This window comes from Stigmatopora argus, chromosome 1 (assembly GCF_051989625.1).
Source record: "Stigmatopora argus isolate UIUO_Sarg chromosome 1, RoL_Sarg_1.0, whole genome shotgun sequence".
Taxonomy (NCBI): Eukaryota; Metazoa; Chordata; class Actinopteri; order Syngnathiformes; family Syngnathidae; genus Stigmatopora; species Stigmatopora argus.
Window position 1 is genome coordinate 19,354,323 of NC_135387.1, and position 24,088 is coordinate 19,378,410.

General features: G+C 39.4%; 1 protein-coding gene across 2 annotated transcripts in view; it reads left to right on the plus strand.

The window, feature by feature from the left end:
• cpne5a (copine Va) overlaps positions 1 to 23,694 on the plus strand; it is a 54,581-nt gene extending 30,887 nt beyond the window's left edge. For both annotated transcript variants that reach the window (XM_077607241.1, XM_077607250.1), the window contains 11 exons: positions 2,314 to 2,355; positions 2,438 to 2,513; positions 4,450 to 4,503; positions 4,822 to 4,883; positions 11,346 to 11,392; positions 11,819 to 12,000; positions 13,268 to 13,395; positions 16,876 to 16,978; positions 21,381 to 21,438; positions 21,694 to 21,767; positions 21,861 to 23,694. In XM_077607241.1, coding sequence (XP_077463367.1) covers positions 2,314 to 2,355; positions 2,438 to 2,513; positions 4,450 to 4,503; positions 4,822 to 4,883; positions 11,346 to 11,392; positions 11,819 to 12,000; positions 13,268 to 13,395; positions 16,876 to 16,978; positions 21,381 to 21,438; positions 21,694 to 21,767; positions 21,861 to 22,049 — 1,015 coding nt within the window. In that variant the 3' untranslated portion in view covers positions 22,050 to 23,694. The remainder of the gene's footprint in view (positions 1 to 2,313; positions 2,356 to 2,437; positions 2,514 to 4,449; positions 4,504 to 4,821; positions 4,884 to 11,345; positions 11,393 to 11,818; positions 12,001 to 13,267; positions 13,396 to 16,875; positions 16,979 to 21,380; positions 21,439 to 21,693; positions 21,768 to 21,860) is intronic.
• The last annotated feature ends 394 nt before the right edge of the window (positions 23,695 to 24,088 follow it).

The window sequence follows — 24,088 nt, forward strand, 5'->3', positions numbered from 1 at the left end:
TTTGCTCGGCCGCACTCTCTGCTCACCTGCGACTTAATTGGGTCAGACAGATGGAGGCGAGCCCTGACAACACCTTTGAGGATTTGGATGAGTTGAAGGCCCCACTTTCATCTACAACCTTGCCTTTTTTCCACTCTCTAAACCAGGGGTGTCAGACTCGGGTTGGTCCGCGAGCCGCATTAACGTCAACTCGATTTCATGTGGGCCGGACCATTTTAGATAAACTTATAGACTTTTTATAAATGGATTAAAAGAACTGGATATTCAGTTTTTTATAGATCTAAAACAATGTTTATTTTAGCTTTTTTTAATATATTTTTAGATTTTACAAAATGATTTTTGAACTAAAAACACAGAAAAAAATGATTAATAAATTACAATTATTGATTTAAAAGGGGGAAAATCAGGAAATTTAATATACATCTATACTCTTCATTTTAATTTGATCCTAAAACAGAAAGTCGGCACTCATGATTTACTTTCCCGGGCCACACAAAATTATGCGGCGGGCCAGATTTAGCCCCCGGGCCGCCACTTTGACACACGTGCGTTTTTTTTTAGGCAAAAATGCATTTTGGCTGTAATTTTTTAGGGAAACAAAATGTGTGTAATAATTCTATATTTTTTATCTTGTTGTATTACAAGAGTAAATTTGTAATTTTCGTAAATGATGTAATCTCAAAAGAAATTCATAGCTTTTTGTGCAGAGAAATCTTATTCATGGATGTGAGTAAAAAGCCAGATTTTTGTTTGTCGTATTATAAATATGAAAAAAATCTGAAGGAAATTTGAATATTATAGTTATATTTCTCAAGAGGAAAAAGTTGCATTTTTGGATTTTCTGATTTCAGTGTTTAAGCACAATTTATAAAAATGTTTTTTGAAATGAATTTTAGAATCTAATGCGGGTTAATGCACTCAATGTAAATATTACGCTGGCCAAACTAGAAAACATAGAAGAGGGTATTTTACCCATCCCCGATTTAGGCAGACTAACGTTGCCTATAACAATGTATTCCATAAACACACAGTATATCGAGGCCGGCCGGGCAAAGAACGTTACCCACTTGATGCTACCTTCTTTAGACCTGATGATTGACAGTAGCAGCAGATCACCCAATGTTTCCTGAAAGCAACTATAAGAGAATTTTGCTCATTCCCAACAAATGCCCCCTGGCTCACTCTATGGGTTTCCAGGCCCCCGGCCCAATTAATCTAGAAAGCTTGCCAAATATGCTTCCTCCCACGAGGTAGTCTTCTATATTAAGTTGTTTTCCCCAATCTTGCTCAGGTTGTGCTAATGTGTTTTGAGTTGCAAAGGGTCGGCAAATTTCTACAGTTACTGACAAATTTTGCTGGGAATTTGGAAAGTATTCCAGATTTTGTAATGATTTGTTCAATCAGAATGACAGGCATGAGTGGTCTTAAAAGTGATTTTAATAGTATAAACATAGTCATAGTTGTCATAAATCATCTTGGCGTTGCTCATTAAACGTATATGTCCACCAATTCTACCTGGAAGCCATCGCCGATGTTTGTTGCAGTCAAGTGTGTCGACAGGATAATGGGGAGAAACAATTTATCTCTCGATCAAGAATTCTCATTGGCTGCCATTGACAGCAAGTTAAAATGGAATGGTATGGACATCAATAACACTCAATGGCAGGCAATAAATTAAACTGAGTTTATGGTTTAATTCAAGCAACTAAAATTCTAGTACACTCGCCCTATATTATTTGTCGTTACACGGCATATTTCAGTGTATATTTATCATTACGTACAAATGTTGTGATGAAATGCACCTCTTAATCTATATTCATTTTAAAAACTTAATTTAAAAATGATTACCAGTAGCTTTATCCTAGAACAAGAGGTGTCAAAAATACTGTTATATATATCATTTCACAAAAACAATGAGCTTTCCAAAAGTATTGTCAGCATCAAAATGATGCCATTGAAAAGATAAGTATTTAAATTGCAGCAATACTTTTTGATCATCTTTGAAATCGAATGGGTCATATCAGTCACATAAGAGTCATGTGACTTGTGCTATTGCTTGCATTTTGCGACCTGAGTTAAACTCAAAATTGTATTTTTTATCGATTTAAAAACATCAAGGTAACACTTTGCTGTGTGTTTTGAGATCTGTTTCAAAAGTTTTTTTCTTTATCTTAGTTTCAATGAATGAAGTGTTTTTTTTATTTCTTTATGCCATGAATCACACCTAGGCAGGTTGTTTTGCTTCAGTTTTACACACGCTCGCCTTCAGAATAACAAATGTGTTCATCCTGTTGTTTGTCATTTACTTTACAGGACAATCAAAGTGGAACTCTACGACTGGGACAGAGATGGAAGGTCAGGAAAATATACGCGCACATTGATGCAATGGCATGAACTGTAATAAAAGCTGTTATTTGTTGTTGTCATTCTTTCCCAGCCACGACTTCATTGGCGAATTCACCAGTAGTTACAAAGAGTTATGTCGGGGTCAGAGCCAATTGAATGTCTATGAGGTGAGTGCAGAATTATACTTGGGGTCTGAACTTGGCAAACTTCTGTGTTTTTGGTAGGTGATGGCTATTTCCTGCAATGTGTGTTTAATTTGAGGGATTAAAAAACTGTACTATTATACTACTCAAATAGGATGTCAAAAAAATACTCTACTAAATGGTAGTATAAAAGTCACCGAGACACAAAATAAATAGAATAGTTTCCTGATTATAACTCAGTTCGTTCCTGTAATTTTAATGTTTTTGTACCACGTGTATGTAAAAGACTCAATATTAATAGTAGCTGAACAAACACATTTTGAAGTACTGGTCATTTTTAGGCCAAACACCATCTCTTTGTGAGACCCGACGGAAATAATGGTGCAATTGTATTGATTGGAAGGGGTTGCAGAAGAATTCATCCAGAAATCTGTGTCAATATGACCCGTAACAGGAAGGCTCGAGCACCATTCAACTTTACTTTTCATCCCCATAGATTTAGTTCCAAAAGAGTGCACCCAGCAAAATATGTGCCTGAGGAGATCAATTTCTACAATTTATGTGTGCTGAATCCAAAATTGGCTTTTTACTTTAAAATCAGAGCCTACTTTGTCCCAGGAGGCTGATGGTGTCGTTGCCACCACATTTAATGACCAAAGACTCTTTGGGTCATGCTTATTTCAGCTATCGGATTGGAAATGAGCATCCTGCTGCGACTGCCTATTTTGCCCTGACAGAGGTTAAGTGGACAAGTGAGATTTCTGCTGCAATGCTCTAATACAAATGAGCAAAAGAGCCATGCGACATCAGCTTGGTTAGGTTAGGTTGTCCTTGAGGTTACACTTGGAGTCCTAGCCATCCTTGCTCATGGAGGGTGATGTGACAGAAAACTTGAGCGGAACACATGGCAGTGAAACATGACAGCATACATGATGGAAATTGTGCCAGAAAATACGATTCCTTATGATGGAAAACCTGTTGGGAAAGCATAGCATGAAACCTAAAATAGAAAACGAAGGCAGCTGTCACGAGACCAAAGTTTTATGGAAAAACAGGAACAGGAAACCTCAGAAGAAGACATAATCGGAAAATTGACTAATAAACAAGATAGACAAGGAAAGGAAAAGGTAACTTAAAGCATAATGGGATCAATGGTTTGACAGAACCTACATGTGATTGTAGCCTGCCGAATGGCAATAAGTATACATACACAAGATTAAGTGATTATGTAGTGCACCGCTTGGATCGTGACTGTTTTGACGACCACAACTCGTGATTGTTATGCCCGACTCTTTTTGGAGAGTGATTTGTTTTGACAACAAAAAATATTCTTGTGCGTGATTGCTTTGTCAAAACTTAGAGAGTGACAGTTCTAAAAACAAGTGTCTGATTTTCCTAACCGCACAGTTTGAGTACATGCTTAATTGACCAGAGTGTGTGATTGTCTTTCCAGAAAACAATTGATTGTAAGAGGCATACATTCCTAGAATACAAAGTTGGCCTTTGTTTGGAATTCAAGAAATAGTTGCCTGCGATTCATCGCTTTATCTCAATGTTTGCCAGTGAGTCATTGTGTTAAGAAGCCTTGTGGGAGCAGCCAGTCTTTCATTTTACTTTGCGCCAAGAACAGACAAACTCTTTTGTCAAGGAACGATTTCTCAGTTGCCGCAGCACCTCGGTTTTTGTCTGGATGACACGCCATTTGCATTGTATACCTCACAGGAGATTCACAGGAGAAGCACACCCCTGAAACTCTCTGAATAATGGAGGTCTTGCTGTGCGGCATGATCTATGCTATCTAATCCTGACGCCGCTATTGAATTTGCTGTATGCTCCATTACCCCTGCTTCATGGAACATGGGGGGGGCGAAGATGTTTTCACTGTTTACTGCCCGAGGCGGTAAAAAAAGAATTGTTCAGACAATCATTATCCCACTTTTCCTCCCTGTCTGTGTGCAAGGTGGTGAATGCCAAAAAGAAGCTCAAGAAAAAGAGATACATCAACTCCGGCACGGTGTGTACCTTTCACAGCAACCTCAGATCTGTTTGGAATCGGCTTGTTCTCAATGTCACGCTTGACAATTCTGGCAGTTGGCGGGTTATTGTAATCATCCGTAATGATACACGTGTCCGGGGCCAAGTGTGTGCTGATGACCGCTTTACTAATTGATATATTCATCAGTGATTATAATGTGAAAAATTCTGGCCATGCATCACACTCATTTAACATGGATGAAGTGTTTAGTGCTAAGGTATGCATGTAGATGAGTAGGTTTGAATCCAATTAGTGAGCAAATATTAAATCTTCTGGGTTTTTTCCCCCCATCGTCAGGTGTCCTTGATGTCATTCAGTGTGGAGTCAGAGCACACGTTCCTGGATTACATTAAAGGAGGGTGAGTTCTCTCTTTTATCTGTGGCGGTCAGGCTGAGCAATTTGTTTTTATACATTAACTTCAGTAATTCCTCAGGATGAACTCTGATGAGGCCACGAAGTATAGAAAATGTCTGGGTGGGTGAATGAATTTCCTTATTTAATTAATTAATTGGGTAAGGATTATGAATTGAAAATTAAGAGGCACTGGTGAACATTAACAGTATTTGTTTCTCGACATGAAAGCACTGTACCTCAAATATCTCGTGTTTGCATCCTTGTTTGATGGGGGCTCGAGTCCGCTCTTGTTCACTGAATTTGTTGTTTCTTCTTGTTTTAGCCATGATGTTTTTAAGAGGAGACCAGTGGTTGAATTTGTTTCATAATTTGTCTGATAGTTCAAGTCAACTTCGCCTTTCACGTCGTCATGGTTTGTTGTTCTTAGATCAGAGGACTAGTCTTTAAAAAACGTTGTTCTAGCGGAGAGTTGATTAGAAATGTGTTTATCTCTAGCATCAGCAAATGGGGAGTACTAATATGGCGCATCTATCGACATTTTCTTACCATGCCCTGGGCGCTTTACATTAGCACCCATTCACCGACATAATGGTTTCATGGTTGTAATTTAGTCTTTTAAATTTAAATGACTCAAAATTAAATATTGCATCTCTCTTTGATCTGTGGAAGTGTGCGTGCCTTAAAAGTGTGTTTTTAGGACATCAGAAAAAGTGTATAACAGGCAGATTGGTGTGTGCCCATACTTTCCAGGCACAATTATTTGTCCACAAGATACAAAATGTCCTCTTTTAGCTCAGTGCAGCTCAGCTCCGGTCTGAATGACAATAATTAATGACCGGCAAACTTGAAATTAATGCCGGACAACCAGTTGCACATGGACATGTTTCTTGGTGCCCTGCTTTTGCTTGTCTTCCGCCTGGCTGTTCAAGGTGGAATGCCCCAGATCTGTCCTATTTTTCTCTTGTTCGCTATCTCTCTCGCTCGCTCATATATGCACACACACACACGTATACACTTACACGCAACATAAGACAACTATTTATTTTACTTTCATTCCAGCTACTGGCTCTTCCTGCTCCAATTTTTTCCATCACATTGGAGCTCCAAGTTGAGCATGTCACAAATTACAAATTGTCGGTACAATGTCTTTTGAAAGTGTCATAATTATTTATATTAAAATATTTGCATCTCGGAATTGTTAGATCTTAAACTGATTGTCTATCACTTTTGAGTTGCTTCCACCAGAAAAAAAGTAGAAAGTCTTAGAATTTGGCTTAACAAGATAACAATTTCAAATATCATAACATTTGAAGTGTCCAATCAGCCTACCATGCATGTTTTTGGGATGTGGGAAAAGCTGGGATACTTGGAGAAAACCTACGTATTCAAGGCGAGACCAAGCAAAATCCACATAAGAAGGGAATGAACCTTTCATCTCAGAACTGTGAGGCGGACGCACAAAGCACCAAAAACCTCCAAATCCAACTATAACTTTGCAATTGGATGATATTACCACAAAAAACACATTGAATTTTGTCCCCCCCAAAAAACACATAAAAATGTATACATTGGGATTGGCTCCAGAACCCCCAGCAACCCTAATGAGGATAAAGCGGTTCAGAAAATGAGATGAGATGAGATGAGATGAGATGAGATGAGGTTGATTGATGTGAGAATAAGAGACGGATTGGTGGATGTGTTCAAATTTTTTGTCACTCTAATCACTGAGTAGGGGAGTCAGGAGCAAATTTACTGCTAATCCTATGCACTGCCAGGCTGATTAGTGAAGGGATCAAGATGATGAAAAAAATGAGGAGTGAGGTGTTTCGTGATGGAACAAATCAAGTCGCATTACCACGGCAAGAAAAACAACAGACGTCGATGTTTGTTCCAAGTTGAATGACATTTCATTTAACCATCAGCATTTTGCCTAATTACATCTCATGTTCTTTGGAACACAAGCCAATTAGGGAACATGGGCCACCCTTTAATATCTGCCACTATCTCCAAGGCCTTCACACAATAGCCCAGGGGTAGGGAACCTATGGCTCGGGAGCCATACGTGGTTCTTTCCATGGGTGCGTATGGCTCTCCACTAACCTCTGAGGTAAAATATGGAAATCACTGGTGAGAGAGCTGAGTCCCGAACGCACTAATATGAGCGTCACTGTGGCGTTGACACTACCTCTACCACCACTTTAATCATAATTTAGTTTTTTATTATTCTTCTGCATGCATGATATCATTGATACTGATTTTTTTAGCAACAGCATAACAATGTTGTCAAAAGAATTCTGAGACTTTTTGTACTTTAAAAGTGGTGAAATGACAAAAAAAGTCACACAGTTCATGTATTTTTACTTTTCAATTCTGAGAATGGCTCTCAAGAAATAACATTAGAAAATATGAACTGTTTATGGCTCTCTCTGTCAAAAAGGTTCCCGACCCCTGCAATAGCCCATCATGAAATTAATCTTAACCCTGAGCGAGAAAAAAAGGATTTGCCTCAATGAGACCATCAAACATGTAACAGGTGTGAAAATGACACCTATGCCAACAGTTTCAAGAACAAATATCAAAGCCCTTTAAATGACTTGCGTGAATTGGAATACAGTAGGTCATAAATAGAGACAAATATGGCCTATTTATAAACAAAAACATTTACTATATGTTTTCATGTTTGTGGGGCAACATGCTCTGTAAACCTGGAGTGTCAAAGCTGTGGCTTTGGGGACCATTTTTGGCCCACCCCCCATTTCATAGCAGCCTGCAGAAGATAGTAATAAAAATGCATAGAAACCGTATCATTTGCCTGCAGCAGAATAAAGTGGTGCTGCGAGACTTCCTTGGAGGTTTTTCGAGACTTGACCTTTTTTTCCTTGACATGAGAAGATATTTGGTGTTAGGAGTGCCCTTCAACCCCCACCCACTAAAGACAGAACACATTTCATAGCATCAGTTGGTTCACATTGGTTTCCTTGAGGTGGAAGTGCAATATCATTTGGGCTTAGAATGCACCTTCTAGTTGCCAGTTTCCAGTGAGCACAAGGAAAAACAACAAAGAAGTACAATAAATTAGATTCAGTGGTTGTTCTTACCAGTGTTTTTCGTCTTTGGCTGCTTTGTGAACAGCTTGTGTTTTTATACAGCAAACCCGTTGTGAGGCAATTAAAAAAAAACATTTTAAACATGGATTTGTGGTGTTTTTTAGGGTGTCAAAAAAGACTTGGCACAACATGCACCAACATTTTTCTCTGCCATGTTAATTTGTTCCATTCTCGACTTACGTCGTTTCGTCGTTACAAACCCCCAAACTCCCCCACCCCCTTCCATAACAGTTGCAGGTGAATCAGGCTAAGGTGTTTTTTCAACAATTGCTAATTACGTCAGAAATATGTCAACTAAGAGTCCGACTCATAGGACAAAGACTATTTACACAGAAATTAAAGCTATTATCTTATTGACAAAGAAAAATTTACCCATGGAAGTGAATGTGCTCGTGTGTTTTCTCATAAGTACAGTATATATACAATCTAAGATCCTTGTTGGCATTTTAATCTTGACTTGGCATACAAACTCAATTAAAAGCTCTTGGCTTTCGTGCATCTTTCATCTGGGAAAGCACAGCAAGCTGCTCGTGACGATGTTTGTCTTTCTCAGCCAGATTAGTGCATGCAGGTGTAGCTGTTGTATCCCTTCACACCTGCAACACATTTTCAAGCCTGGGGGTCTTCCCGCTTCGGAGACTCACAGCATATTGTGTTTGTCTTTGCGGAAAACAGGAAGTCAACATAGTGTAGCATCCGTGTTCTATATAAGACACAAGCTGGTGCAAGGATAGCATTTCAAAGTGAAAGTATTGTAATTTAAATACAAGAATTTAGCAGAGTATGGCTTGGGTTCAAAACAAGGAACAAGCAGTGAAGGCCATGATTTAATTGCTAGGGGACATTTTGTCTTGAAAAATCTTCTTCACTTTTTTATTTTCTGCTGCATACTCAATTATTAGACTTGATAGCTCATCTTGCAGATCAATGGTAAGTAACAACATATAAATTAAGGATTTTACGTAGTATTTTCATTATTCATTCATTTCCCATCGCTCTTATCCTCATAGGCGTCACAGGGGGTGCTGAAGCCTATCCTAGCCAACAAAAGGCAACATGTGGGGGACACCCTGAATTGATGGCCAGCCAATCGCAGGGCACAAGGAGATTCACGCTCACACACATAACTAGGGGCAATTTAGATTGTTCAATCAGCCTACCATACATGTTTTGGGATGTAGGAGGGAAGAGTACTCCAGAGTTCCCGGAGAAAACCCACATAAGAAGTTCTGAACCTGGGATTGAACCCTCAATCTCAGAACTGTGAGACTAATGCGCTAACCACTGGTGCACAACAACTTTTTTTAATGACTAGATTAATGGTAACAATCATTTTGGTTTCTGGCTGGAAGATTTGCCTTCTGCCTTCTCACGCTCTGTACTGACCGGAACTTCGGAGACGGACAGGCAAGGTAAATCGAAGCCTGCCACCACTGAAATCTCTTTGACTAATTTTGCTGACAAAACCAATCAAGCATGCTCTAGAGCGCTCGCTTTGAACAGCCAGGTTCCACTCTTTCCTCTCTCTCCTGTGCATCTGCAATCTAATTTCAGCTGGCTATTCCACACATAATGCACAAGTTATTTTGACTCCCTGCTCTCGCTCCCAGTGTCGAAAAAAAAAATCTCATAAAGTTGCAAAATCCTGGATATTTTATCTGACACGCGGAGAACCAGTATCAATATCAGGAGACTGTTGGAACCTCTGGTAGACTCTGGATGTCTGAGTGACTGGTGCTGACGCCATCCTGGCCATAATTTGTCACTTTCCTTTCTCTGGCTTGTGCTAGCTGAGTACCGCCATAAAAAAATGAGATAGAAAGCCACACATAGCTGTCTGCAAGAAGAAGCAATTTGATACATGCGTTATGATCAGGTATTAGGAAATGATGACGCCACATTTATTTGTCTGCGGTGCACACCATCCGTCAAAGAAGATTCTCCACGACTTATATAGTTGATTGACGAGTTTGGGAGGCAGGATAAAAATAGTAATCCCAGTCTGGCCATTATTTGTTTGCAATAAGAGCCAAAAGCCAGACAATCCTGCAGCATCAGTCAACATCGTTCCGCATTGATTTTCTCATCGTGGAATCATTTGTGGGTTCAGCTCGCCAACTAAACCCCAACGCACCTCAGAAGGGAAATTAGGAAATCCGCTAGCGACAGCGTATGTGCTGTGTGTGTGTGCGCACACTGATCCCGGTAGGCCACGAGCCTTCAGCATTCTCATTTCTTCTACATGACTGACGTCTTCCTGTCCTCCACACAAAGTTCTTCCAGTTTAAGTCATGAGTACTGTAGAAACACACACTCCGTATAGAGATTGCATGGTACGGTAAAGCAGCTAGGATTCAGGCTGACTAACCAGACCTCAAAAAAGGTCAAAAAAGGTCACCAGGGTGCTAGAGCATATCCCAACCAGGAACAGGCTGTAGGTGGGGTACAAGCTGAATTGGGTGCCGGCCAATCGCAGGGCACAGGGAGACTAACAACCATGCACATACACATTCATCACTTTTTTTCAGCGTTCATCATTTGCATTACAGAACAATATATTCAATGGAAGCCTTTTCTTAATCATTTTATCTTTTAAATGTGTCCTTATCAGTCCAACATTCATCCATTTTTGCCTTTCAATTAATTCCCCAGCCTTTCAATCCACCTCTACCTCTTCGTTATTCATATGCAATTCCTATTCCGTTTTGTCCATCGAAAATGCATCTTGAAGCTATTCCGACGGGCCGCTTTTAAACCAGACTCCTCAATCACGGCTCTTTTTCTGAAGTGTGATTTTGTTGAATTGCGGAGAATAAAAGAAACGGAATGCCTGAATTCTAATTGGGCACGCCATAAAACAAAACAAAAAATCCACATTGTAGAGACAGATGTGCTAGTGAGGCCATGGTGCCAGAAGCCATGCTAATGATCTCAGTTGGCCTAGAAATGTCAAAAAGGTGTTACTGGTGGGGTACTTAGAAGCATATATGAATGGCTGGATATAAGCTCATTTAAGAGGGCAGCCATGCACAGACATCGTCTTTCTTTTTATTCCTTGGGGAGAGTGGAAGCTGAAGTGGTTTGTGCTTCCCTCACAACTCCCTGGAGGGTTGGTTCTCTGGCCAGATAGTTGAATGAAAGGAGAAGGGAAAAAAGGTCCACATCAGGTTATAAAATGCCATGGCCATGGAGAGCTGGCGTCTTTTGGCCCGTTGTCGGTTTTGGATGCGTCGATAGAAAGATGGCTGAGTATCAAAGTGTGGTTAATGAAAGACCAGATGGTAGTTTTTGTTACCTGATGGATGAAGTTGTCTTCCTCTCTGAGAAGAACAAAATCTCTTTGTGCTTGTGACTTTCAGAACACAGATTCACTTCACGGTGGCCATTGATTTCACCGCATCCAATGGTAAGTGTTTCTTTACTTAGATTTGGAATTGGAACTGTCATCAATGTTCCTTTGTGCTTTCATTTCCAGCCTTTTTAATTAAGCTCACGCTGTGACGAAAGCCGCGTATTGATACGGTAAATAAATAAAGCTCAGACTTTTGGATGAGATCATCAGGTTTTGATGCCTTTGAACAACGGGAAGTTGTTACAGGTAGAGAGAGTACATAGATTGTAGCGACAGTGAAAAATTGAGGTATTTTGTAATCGTCCTGGTGCAGCAGCTGTCATATTAGCAAAATGTAACAAGTAGAAACCTTGCCGCTAATCACATCATGCATACTCGGTTCCGCTGGGTATGATTCACGCCAATGCCGGCGTCTGTCTGATCCCGCTTTTGCTTTTGAGGGCTGGCATCGCATCATTGCCTATTCTCTGGGTTTGACAGGCAATCCGTCTCAGTCCACTTCACTCCACTACATGAACCCTTACCAGATGAACGCATACGCCATGGCTCTGAAGGCAGTGGGCGAGATAATCCAGGACTATGACAGTGATAAGATGTTCCCTGCTTTGGGATTTGGTGCTAAACTGCCCCCTGATGGGAGGGTCTCCCATGAGTTCCCGCTGGTGAGTCACCTCGAATGTTAAAAGTGTGACCGCCATTTCTTTTTTTTCAGCCCTGATGCTTCAACTTCCACTATGTCAATTTTCAAAAAGAAGTTGCCTTTCAATCCAATTCTTTCTTGGGTCAAAACGGTCAAAGTCATAAAACATTTATTAAGTCACAAGCCTGCCTTTGATGGGGTCCAACTTATTTGAACTGGAAGAGGTCAATGGTACTGAAACATAATGAGCCACGCCAGCCTGCGTACAGTACATACACATGAATTAAATTGTTTCTGAACCACTATTCAGTCTGTTCTTTCTTTTTCTCTCCCTCTACCCCTTTTATGAACGGCAGCATTCTCAAAGAAAACGACACAATATCAACCACTACAATTATAATATACCAAACTCCCAGTTGGCACATAAAAACTGTTTTAGCTGTCAAAGATGCTCATTTGCAATGTCTACCTGAACGGGACAGGAACAAAAAAAAATATTATTATTTTTTCCGTCACCAAATAAAACATTATCATTCATATCAGCCCTCCCAGTGCCAATTAAACCAAAAAAAGCTGTTAAGAAGAAAAAGTTGATGGACAAATCATATGTAATCATCCTTGACTTTAATCCTTTGATGCCTGCTAGGAAATGAGGTCTAGTGAGACTTTTCATAGCCTCGTCTCATCAGTACACATGCACGGGCAATGGGGGATATGCGTGCCTTCCACATAGGCTGCGCATAATTCCGAGTAAATGTATCATGTGTCTTTTCTAGTGTAAATGAGTTCTGCCAGGCTGACTGGTTTGTGAAATCAATTTGCCATCTCTCGGCTGGTTACTGATTGTAGATGCTAATGAGGGGCTGTCGACGTCTGCATAGCGCTGTTTTCATTCAAATCAACAAATTGGGATTCATGGCAGTGTATCATTAAAGCGCTTCTCTGCCACTTCCTCCAAGTACCTTTCAAAAATCAAAATCAACTTTCATTCCTGAAAGGCAACAGAGCTTTTATTGATTATTTGGTCCACCTACATCATGTTCTTGCATTTTTACTCATGGGAAATTTTCAACATGACAAATGTTTAGGTTCAGGCAGCACAGTGGCCTATCGTTTTGCATGTCTGCCTCGCACAACCATTTGTAGTGTTTGTTCATGTTAGGGTGTTTGTCTGGATTTTCTCTCCCTAACAATGGACTAAGTCATGACTAGCCAATGTTAAGATGTCTACAGGTTTCTAGCCAAAAACCTTCATTCTTTGCTTATTTTTTGGTTTTATATTTCACCAGAATGGCAACATAGAAAATCCCTACTGCAACGGCATGGAAGGGATTCTGGATGCGTACCATCAAAGCCTCAAGACGGTGCAGTTGTACGGACCCACCAACTTTGCTCCTGTTGTTAATCATGTGGCAAGGTACGGACACAGCGACCTGTCGTTCGTGATTTCCTTTAACTAATTAAATAGATGAAAATATAACATAAAACGATGACAACCCCCCCAAAATTAGACATCAGTCCCTTGACTCAAAAAAATGGACCATATTTAAAATAGGCTGTTCAGAATATATCAAACAAAACATGATTCTAATTGCGTTATTGTTCTGGTCCCTAAAGAGCAGCATTTTTTTTCATTAAGATCGACAAAAATCTGAGAATATTTCTTGCTGAGATTTGTCCAAAGTTAACGAGTTTGGAAAATAGTTATATGTCAATAGTGTGAACATTTTTACTTTGGGCCATTGTCTCTTTTGGTGCCATATGCTCCGATATCAATATTATTTTGAGGGGGCAGTATCTTTACTGTAGTCTATCTACTGTGATGACCTTCTGTTGTCGCAATGAAATGGTAGGATTAAATTGCCGGAAATGTACAATGTAAAATAATATGTTTATCCATGGAAAAAATGGTCCTAGTTGTCCTAATTTTTTTACAAAAATATATTTTTCTGGAGTTTTCAGCTGGTCCATTTGATGTGAAACTCATCCTGCTTGTTATTGTACATTGCATCCTGGTATTGAAATGACAACAATTCTCACCCAAATATGAACATTTCATAATTGCCGATGAATAACATCGTTGTCGTCATTGACAAAACTACAGTTATCTTCTTCCCTCATACAATTCTCCTTAAATAATGATATTATGGCCATAATAGTCCAATACATCATGAATTTCTTTTTCTCCAACATTTACATTATCATAATCACTTTATCATGTTATTATTGTCATTATTGGTATTGTTAACAGTGCCTAAATTCTCACATAGATTACTCGTCGTATTATCAATGTTTGGAAATTTGTGCAATACACTAATTCTTTTTCTCCCAAAATACAGATACCTTATAATCACTGTATCATGGAATGATAGGCCTTGTTGGCAAAATATCTTTTGTTTTTACATTGATGCAAATATGCCAATATAACATTCTCCCCTCCTAATACTCGCTGTGTCGTGATACAGTATTTGCACATGCTCTTTCTGAGTTTATAAATTATAGAGCAGTAAGTGGGTTTTATTACCCAGTCTGCTTCACCTCTGAATATTCGGGTCTGATTTTAACTTTTGGCCCACCCTTCATTGGATGGGGAGAGCAAAGATTAACATCATTTAAAATACTTAATCCATACTTTTACAAGCATGGTCAAATCACAGAGGGAAATTTTATCATTTTAAATCTACTGTTGCTAAAAAGCAAGCATTTTAAGCGTCAGTTTCCGCTCTGTGTTATTCAGCCGTTGTGGCTTTTCAGTTCCCCGACTGCCCCGAATGCCCACCGATGTCACTCAACATTGTTAGGTTTCGCTGCTGAGCGTGTGCGTCCATACAAAATCTCAGACTCACCCTAGGATATCTGCACCGTTTGCTTTGTCCCTCTACAAATGTTTTCAGAAATTGAGAAGGAGAAAGTAATACTGCAGCACTTGCATAAACAGTTGAGTCAATTATTCATAAGGCAGCTAACACAAGGCTATGAAAGTAGGCCACACTTACTGTGCCATGTCTCTGCTGGCTCCACTTAAAGTGTCCGGAAAGACCTCGGAGACACGCAGCGTGACAGCATACTTCACTTATATTTACATACCATGGTAAATTTGTATGGCACTGCTTCAATAATTAATGTTTTTAATACTCCTGTGACATTCATGCACGTGTACGAACATACTGGAAACCTGTTTGGTTGACTTTCTAAACTAAACGGCAATAGTAGCCACATCAAATTATGTGCGCTTGACAGTGATAGATGCCACACCCATTAGAATTGGCATGCTTGGTATTTAATTATCATGTTTCAGTGGCATTGGAGCATATAGAAGTCCAATCCATTTGCACTGGAGATAAACAATATGGAGAATTGTGACAATGCTGTGTTGCACTGGTGCCAAAGTACAACAATAGTATCTAAAATTTAGTCAACTATGACAAGCTCATGTTGACAACCATTAAACTAAACCACATCAAAATCAAACTGGTAATACCTGCATAATATTAAACTAATATAAGAACAACAACATTGAAAACCAAAATGTGTATAGTATCAATTAAAGAAAAACTGATTAAATTAATAAACAACTATTTATTAAGCTCATGTTGACAACATTAAACTAAACCAAATCAAAATCAAACTGGTATTACCTGCATAATATAAAACTAATATAAGAACATCAACATTGAAAACCAAAATGTGTATAGAATCAATTAAAGAAAAACTGATCAAATTAATAAACAACTATTTCACTTAAATGTTTAGTGTCTTTTGACCTAAAGTTGGCTAGATATTCTTTTAAATGTATTTTTATACCATTCTCTATTCATCTTTTAATTGTATTTTTCAAACGATATATTTAAAAAAAACAGCAAAAAGGAAAATTTAGTAAATTTACTGATTCTTATTTTTTATGAAGACAAAAAAAAGGAAATGTTCTCTTTATGCTGTTGTTCTTGATGAAAAACCGATTATCATCTAAATCAGGGGTCTCGAACTTGCGGCCCGCGGGCCAACTGCGGCCCTCGGTACGATAATTTGCGGCCCCCGTCTTAATATGAAAGATTAATGTTCGTGCGGCCCGCAAAATTGATATGAATGACACTTGTGTTCGGAGCAATGTTCCCTCTAAGCTGCGCGCGTGCGCAATTGCGCACTACTCTCGTCTTCTCTGCGCAGTAGCAATCATATGGCGCGCAGTAAAAAAAAAAAAATCGATTTTTTTTTTTTTTTTCAATTTTTTTTTTTTTTTTTTTTTTACCCCTTTCCCCATGATGGCGCCGTTTAAGTGGCAGCCAGTGGCAGTAGCTCTGTCCACTCATGTTTTTCGTGTTTTACAGCATGTTTTACATGAAAAATTAGAGGGAACATTGACATGCACCTGCTTGTGGCAGGTGTGATACTGGTGTGCCCATAGCGAGCAATGATGATGTCGTGACCGGATGATTCGCCTAAAGACGTTTCGCCGACGGACGTTTGACAGACGGACAGGTCGTACTAGTATTTGTTAGTTTAATGATTAAATACAAATACTAGTACGACCTGTCCGACTACTATTTGTATTTATCAGTGCTTTTCTTGTGGAAATCCTGATGCGGCCCAGTCTCACCCAGACTCGGCCTCTAGCGGCCCCCAGGTAAATTGAGTTCGAGACCCCTGATCTAAATGAATGAAATGTAATTATTGGCAAATGCCTCTTTTTTATTTTGGAAATTACATCTGTTAAACATTATATAACTTTATATAAAACGATTCCTCCTCAAATCCCTTACACCAAATAAGTAGTCTACTATCAAAATATTAATTTGTGTCATTTTGACTGTTGACCAGTACATACCGTCCAAGCACAGAGGTTATAGAAGATGGATGTTGAATTTCTAATGGTTTGGTGGCGGTGGTTCTCCTTCAGGTACGCAGCAGCAGTGCAGGACGGCTCGCAATATTTTGTGCTTCTCATCATCACGGACGGCGTCATCTCAGACATGTCTCAAACCAAGGAGGCCATCGTGAACGTAAGTGCAGCCGCTGGGCCGGTGTGACTTTTCGGGGCTTTTCCCTTCCCATCGCAGGAGATTGAAGACTTTTTGCTTTTCCGCTCCACTTGTTTCTTCTCACGCTTGTTCCCTTTCATCCAGAACACCAGCGAGCCCGAGGTGTCAATTGGACTTTTGCGGATTAAATGCAGTACCTTAAGGGAAGTTGTTTCAGTGCTCTAAACCAGACCATGTACAGTGTAGCGCAAGGGTGTCAAACTCGGGTTGGTTCGTGGGCCGCATTAACGTCAACGCCATTTCATGTGGGCCGGACCATTTTAGATCTAATATTTAGATTTTTTAATTTTTTAAATTGGATTAAAAGAACTGGATCAAAAGCCTTAAATAGTCTGTTTTTATTGATCTAAAACTATGTTTATTTGAGCTTTTTTTTCTTAGTCATGGAAAATGTCTTATTTTTTATTTCAAATGGAAACATCTTTTTTTTAAGTGGAAAACGGAAAATATTTGTATTTTTATTTTTAGATTTTACAAAATGCTTTTTGAACTCAAAACACAAAAGAAAAAAATGATTTAAAAAATTGCAATGATTGTTTTTAAAAAGGGGATAATCAGGAAATATAATGTACATCTATAATCATTTGAATTTGATCCTAAAACAGAAAGTTGGCACTCATGATTGACTTTCTCGGGCCGCACAAAATGAGGCGGCGGGCCAGATTTGGCCCCCGGGCCGGCTCTTTGACACCTGTGGTGTAGCGGATTATTGCAGGCGCAGTTGGCCAAATTGGTTTCATTTGAAAGTCACTGTAGTGTCCCAAAAGATGTCATTTTTTTATTTTCATTTAGCTGTTTTGGTTATTTCTGTACCAGCATTTTTATTCCAATTCTGGCTCCGAATTAGCACACACTGCTAACGTGTGTTACTGATACACACACTGTGAATGGTGTAACAGTAATTAGTGTTGCAGCTATAAAGACGAACATGTCTCTTGTTCAGAGATGCATGAACAGGCCCTGAAAAGCGTGACAGCAAGTTCAATTATTCAATTAGAAAAACCCAATTTCACAAGGGGAGCAAGAATGCGTGTTGACTGAAAATGAGTTCCAAAAAAAAAAACATGGAACGTCGTCAGCACATTTTTAGGAATGCTAATCTGAGCATATGGGGAAAATATCACAGATGCATTATGTAAAATGGACCTCTGCTTTTTTGCCTGTATGCAAATGACAACCATAGTGGGCAAATCGATAACATCCCGAGAAGGGTGGGCATCACGAACCATGCAGATGGCTTCCCGTCGACCCCCAGCAGACTGGGTTTAAAGGGAATTTGCGACTGTTAATCAAACCATTGGAACAGCCACACCTTCCTTTTAAGATCTTGTCTGCTGCTCTGCTCAACGCCGTGCTGCTTCAACCTGGAGCGCAAACTTTCACCTGCGACAAGTTTTCATGACCGAGTACTTCCTCTTGATTTTGGTGCGTTTGCGTCACAGAGCATATTTGATACTAATTGAAACATTGATTTAGAGCTAACTAATAGATTCAAGTGTCAATGAAGGCAGCCTCCGGGGTTTCTTCATACCTTTGATGTTTTTTCCAGATTTAGCATCGCAGATGATTTCGTGCTGACTCTCAGGGCGCGTTTGCTGGCAGAAATGAAGCTGAACCCGAGTAAACCTAACTTGCAAATTAGATGTAAAGCGGCCATGATGATAGTTTGGATAGCCATCTTTCACTTGATTCTGTGTGCAGAATTTTGAATTCTTTTAATGACACTGATGCTGATATCTGTACAACCATGTGGTACTTTTCAGCCTTCTGCTGCTTCTGCTTCAATATGTTTAGTACTAGTAGATGTTCTTTCCATCTGAAACAGAAGCGTTGGCAAGGACTAAACATTTGTTCATTTGCTGGCACTCCTCCCACTTCTAAAAGACTGTTATGTGCATTTTTGTCACTGCATGTACAGTGACTTATCTACCCAGAGACACTAGAATTAGTCTATTGAAAAGTTCAGTCTGGAGAACGGTCACTTGAATCTCTGTGGAGGTTTAAAAAAAATCAGAACCCATGCATAATTCCCAATCAAATTATCATTTTCACACCCTTTTTGCAGTAAATGGACAGCTTTAAGATGTAGGCTGTGGTATAAAAGCACACGGGTTTAATATTTTCTCTCAATGTCCCTTCTAAGGATGCAATTTAACCGTGGAAAAATTTCATAGAAGGGCCAACCAATGGCTGTGAATGTAGCTGCAAGACGGTGAGAATAAATCAGGCTGGAACAGATGCAGAAAAGATAATACCTTGGACTTTCTCCATCCATTGTTAACAAGCAAGAGCCACCAACCCCCCAACACCCTCCCCCTCCCCCTCCCACTACCTCACCCGTCTTAGCCCCCTCGGGAAGGAAGACTGACCTACTTTTATTACTTTAAGTGTATTCCCCCTACAAGCATATATCATTGAATTACAGGCCATTTGAAAGGGTGGAATTCCTGAAGACTGCACTGCAACACAGACAGAAAAAAAACATATCTTAATAAATCATTTATCTTGATGCTAAAAATGGTGGCTGTTTTACCACTGAACTATACATCTTGGGAGGATGGAAATACAAAACATAGACAAACAGTAGACTGGTTGACAGCCAATATATAGAGATATAGGAAGATATTTTTTGGACTAGTTGCCACGGCTACAACTTCTACCCAAACTATATTTAGAAGGTATGTAGAAACTCTTCCCCTAAAGTGAGCATATGCAATTATTTCTTCTTCTTTTTTAACTTTCTAATGTGTTGGCCCTTGTTTAAGAATTTTCTTCCCTCTTAAAATGTTAATGCTTTTGTTTCAATGTCAAAAGAAGTACTTGTTACACACCTTTTTAACTGTTGGTATATACACGTCTGCAGCTGAGAGATGTTTAATAAGATGAGAGTTCTCACCAGAGACGAGGACAAACAAGCATTTTGATTTAGATCTGTTCACTTCATGTGTGCAATATGTGTACATCCGTCTTGAAAAAGCACTTTTTTACCCGACAAATTTTTATTTTCATTTTTCTGATTGAGGGGCATGAGGGGCAACACTCATCTCATTGGCAATTTAATTGAATCGGAACATTTATTGCTCCAAATTATGACCAATAGGTAGCGCGCTCAGTTTTTTAATCAATAAACATTTTTAGAGTCGTGCAATATTTGTTTCATGCAGCATGATGTTGCCTCAAGATTGATGGATTTAAAAGGTGAAATTAAAACGTTTTTTTGGTATTTTTGGCCAACAGAAAGTTGGCCCAATATTTTGGTTTACTACTATAATTCAACACTACATGGTCTTATACAGTGCTTCTTTATTTGCTTAAGTGTCAAAACCTAAAAATATGTTGTATTCAATGTAGGAAACTATGTCAAATCTCATTATTTTGTTTTACATATACTTAAACAATAATCCAATGTGATGAAGTAACCTTTTTGGGTGCTAATTTTTTTGACTCCTTTGCCGTCGCTGTACGTTTTCTCTCTAGATCGAGGACATCCTTAACATATATGTATATAATTACAGACATATTAGTCCTGTATGATGTGACAATATAATATATATTTTGTGCTCAATGGAGGACTATTGGTTATCCACTATCATGGGTCTAAGCCCAGTTTTATTTGGACCTAAATGCGTCTCCTATATTTCGTTTTCAAAATCCACATAATGGAAATACTTAATGGTGGTTATAAAGCCACACTTTGGGGGTCCTTTTGCTCAATAACGTATTTTCTTTCAGGTCCAGGGACGCTTGAGACTAACTGTGCTGTTATGCGCTCTCAAATGAACCCATGAAACCTTTATGATCTCATCTATCATTGATGTTTTTCTCTTTTATTGTTTTTATCAGTTCCTTCCATGGGAATCCGTCAACAGTTGTATTTTTCTAAGGGCCTGATTCACTAAGATCTCAATAATCCAAGTGATATTTTGTGTTTTCTCTTGACTGTTTGCGCATGCTGTTGGAAACCGGTGTAAATGATGTGGCTAGCACTGTGGGGAAAAAAGAAGATGGATTTGATCTTTACGTTGCATTCAGTAGCTCGGCTGTTTAACACCGTGGAACAGCTCTCGTGGAGTGCACCAGCCAGAAGATGAAGATTGAAGTGATGTAATTGGAAGTGTCAGAGATAGAGGCAAATGTAACTGAGTTCCAGAAATCACGCATTCCAAGGATTTTAGAGAAGCCAGTTACTGCCTAGAAGCCACGGGGTGTGCGGGAATTCGATATTTCCAATCAATTGAACAAAGATTTCTCATACGTAGGTGCGATGCAGGACTTTTTTCTTGTGGCTGCCTTCAAACCAGCCTAAAGTGTAAAACATTTTAAAGCCACTGGATTAAAATAAACACCTTGTCACTCCCCACAGGCTGCCAAACTGCCCATGTCAATCATCATCGTCGGGGTCGGACAAGCTGAATTTGACGGTGAGTCAGCCAATCACCGATCATTGACACACCTAAATCCCCAACTCGTGACATCATCATCATCACAAATGGTGGAGAGGAAGTATACACACATCATGTAAATATTCACCAGCATGCAGCCTCACAGGAGACTTAATTATCCAATATGCCCAAATTGTGACCTCATTTATTACATGATTGATTTGACAGCTATCAGTGGCAGCAAACAAGTTCATTCCTGATGTTCCTTCAATACTGTGTTCTTTGTTTGCGTAGCCATGGTGGAGCTGGACGGTGACGACATCCGAATTTCCTCTCGTGGAAAATTGGCAGAGAGAGACATTGTACAGGTGAAAAATAATCGCATAAACTGTGTTGACGGTAATGTAGAAAAGTGAAGGATTGCTCTACTGACGGATCTTTTTGTCCCTCCGGCGATCCAGTTCGTCCCCTTCAGGGACTACATGGACCGCACGGGCAACCACGTGTTGAGCATGGCCCGGCTGGCCAAGGACGTCCTGGCTGAGATCCCCGACCAGCTCATATCTTACATGAAGAGAAGAGCCATCAAGCCCAATCCCGTCCCGCCGCCGTATTCGCCCGGCCGGCGCTCCCAAAGCGATGCCGTGTGAATCTTCTTTGTCCACTTTCTCGAGAGGAGAATGGCTCGGTGATGAAAATTCAAACCAAGGAGAGATGTGACTCCTTTCCGGAACAGCTTGAGATGATGAGACGCTCGTGATTGAGCTCACGTTGTTTGCTGTCCGAGTGGTGAGTGAAGTCACGGATTGCGAGAAAACGGGCCAGGGGAGAGAGTACGTAGATTATTAGAATGTGCCGTTGTATCATGTTGGTGATACCTTTTGCAAATGATGTGTTTAGAACATTTTAACGTATTTCGATTTTGTTGCATTTGTTCTCTTTGGGGTGAGCTTTTAGACTGTAGACCTCAAGTCTTCCCCCCCCCTCAAGTTTTCCATCCTCTATTTTATGGCTTGTCATATTATAATATTGATCACACTAAAATAGCAATTTCTATTTTGATAAGGACTGTAATATATATTATATATACATATATATTTAAGGAAAAAAGCATGTGAAGAAAAAATATACTGTATACTGGAATTTTTTGAATTGTTTTGCATATTTTTGCGTGCAAGTTGCTATGAGCTGTTGACAGACAGACTCTTAATATTGTTTCAATATTCAAATATTATTATGGATGATATGATATACAAATATTTTTATCAAGACAATGCACTACCCAAAAGCACAAAGGTTAGTTATAATGTTAAACATAAGCTAAATATTCTTCTTCGCTAAAAAGATTGCTTTGACCATTCTTTGCATTTTTGGGTTGCTCAAATACAAATTCCAATTCCCTGACCCTTTACTAAGCACAGTTTGACCAATCACAGCACAGAAAGGACAAACCAAAGGTTCAAATGGTCCATAATTTTTATTTGGCATTTTCTAAACAGACCTGTAAACCAGCATTGTAAAAGTAATTCCAATCCCATGGTGACAATTGATCTCAATCTACAAAAATAATGCTATGGTCTATTCTGACGTTTTTTAAATGACCTGGCGTCTCAACGGACACTGTTTCCCATACGTATATTGATTGTTATTCCACCACATAAAGCAGCCTACACATACGCTACAGCCCATGTTATGTTATTTCTCAAAAGGTGAACAGTACAGTGGTACCTCAGAAAGCGTGATAAGCAAACATAGCATGTGTCTAGACACTGCGTGACCTTCAGGTCATGCTATTTTGCAAAAGTTGAATCAAGGACAAAATCGCTTGGACAAAAACTCAGCTAAAGTGTGAAGGCAAATGCAGTGACCTCCACATCGGAGAGACTGAACATGAAAGAACAGCCTTCCCGGATGCGGAGCGCAGAGTGCAGAGCTAGCCGTCTATTTGCATCTCAAAAAGTAGAAAAATTATACCCCTTCTGAGGATGGGAATTTACAAAGGCAGGAGGACTGCTTGGTTTGAAAAAGGAATAAAAGGGGTCATCTGTGTGAAACTCCAATCCGGTTGATTCATTTTCTACTACCATAGACCACTATCCCGTGTCTAAAGGCCGTTGATTCAACCGGTCTGTCACAAAAGATGATGAAAGTATGGTCAATGTGCCAAAGACCCCGACCAGTCATATAGAGTAAATTGGAGGAACTTTACACTCAATATTTTGAAGTGAAGTAAAATCCCATTAATTGAAAGAGAAATATATTGAATAAGCAACAAGAGCAGAGTTGCTATTAGATAACTTTATTCATCCCGTATTCGGGAAATTTCATTGTCACAGTAGCAAGAGGGTAAGAATACAGACACAGGAAAATACATTTTACACATAAATAAAAAAGTAATAAGCACGTTCATAAACCTGGTGCCCTCAGTTAGCTGAGATTGGTTTCAGCACCCCTCGCAACCCTTGTGAGGATAAGCAGTATGGATAATGAATGAATGAATGGACTAACATAGACATCTACAATGTGTACGCCATATGAAACATACGCACAATTCAGCAGTAGGATGAAAAAGGCATTTTGGGATTTTGTTGTTGTATGGGGTTTAAGTGCAAAGACTTTGATGGAACTCCAGAGTAAAACAGCAAACACACAAAAGGCTTCCGAGGTACCGCTGTATTTCACAAATTTG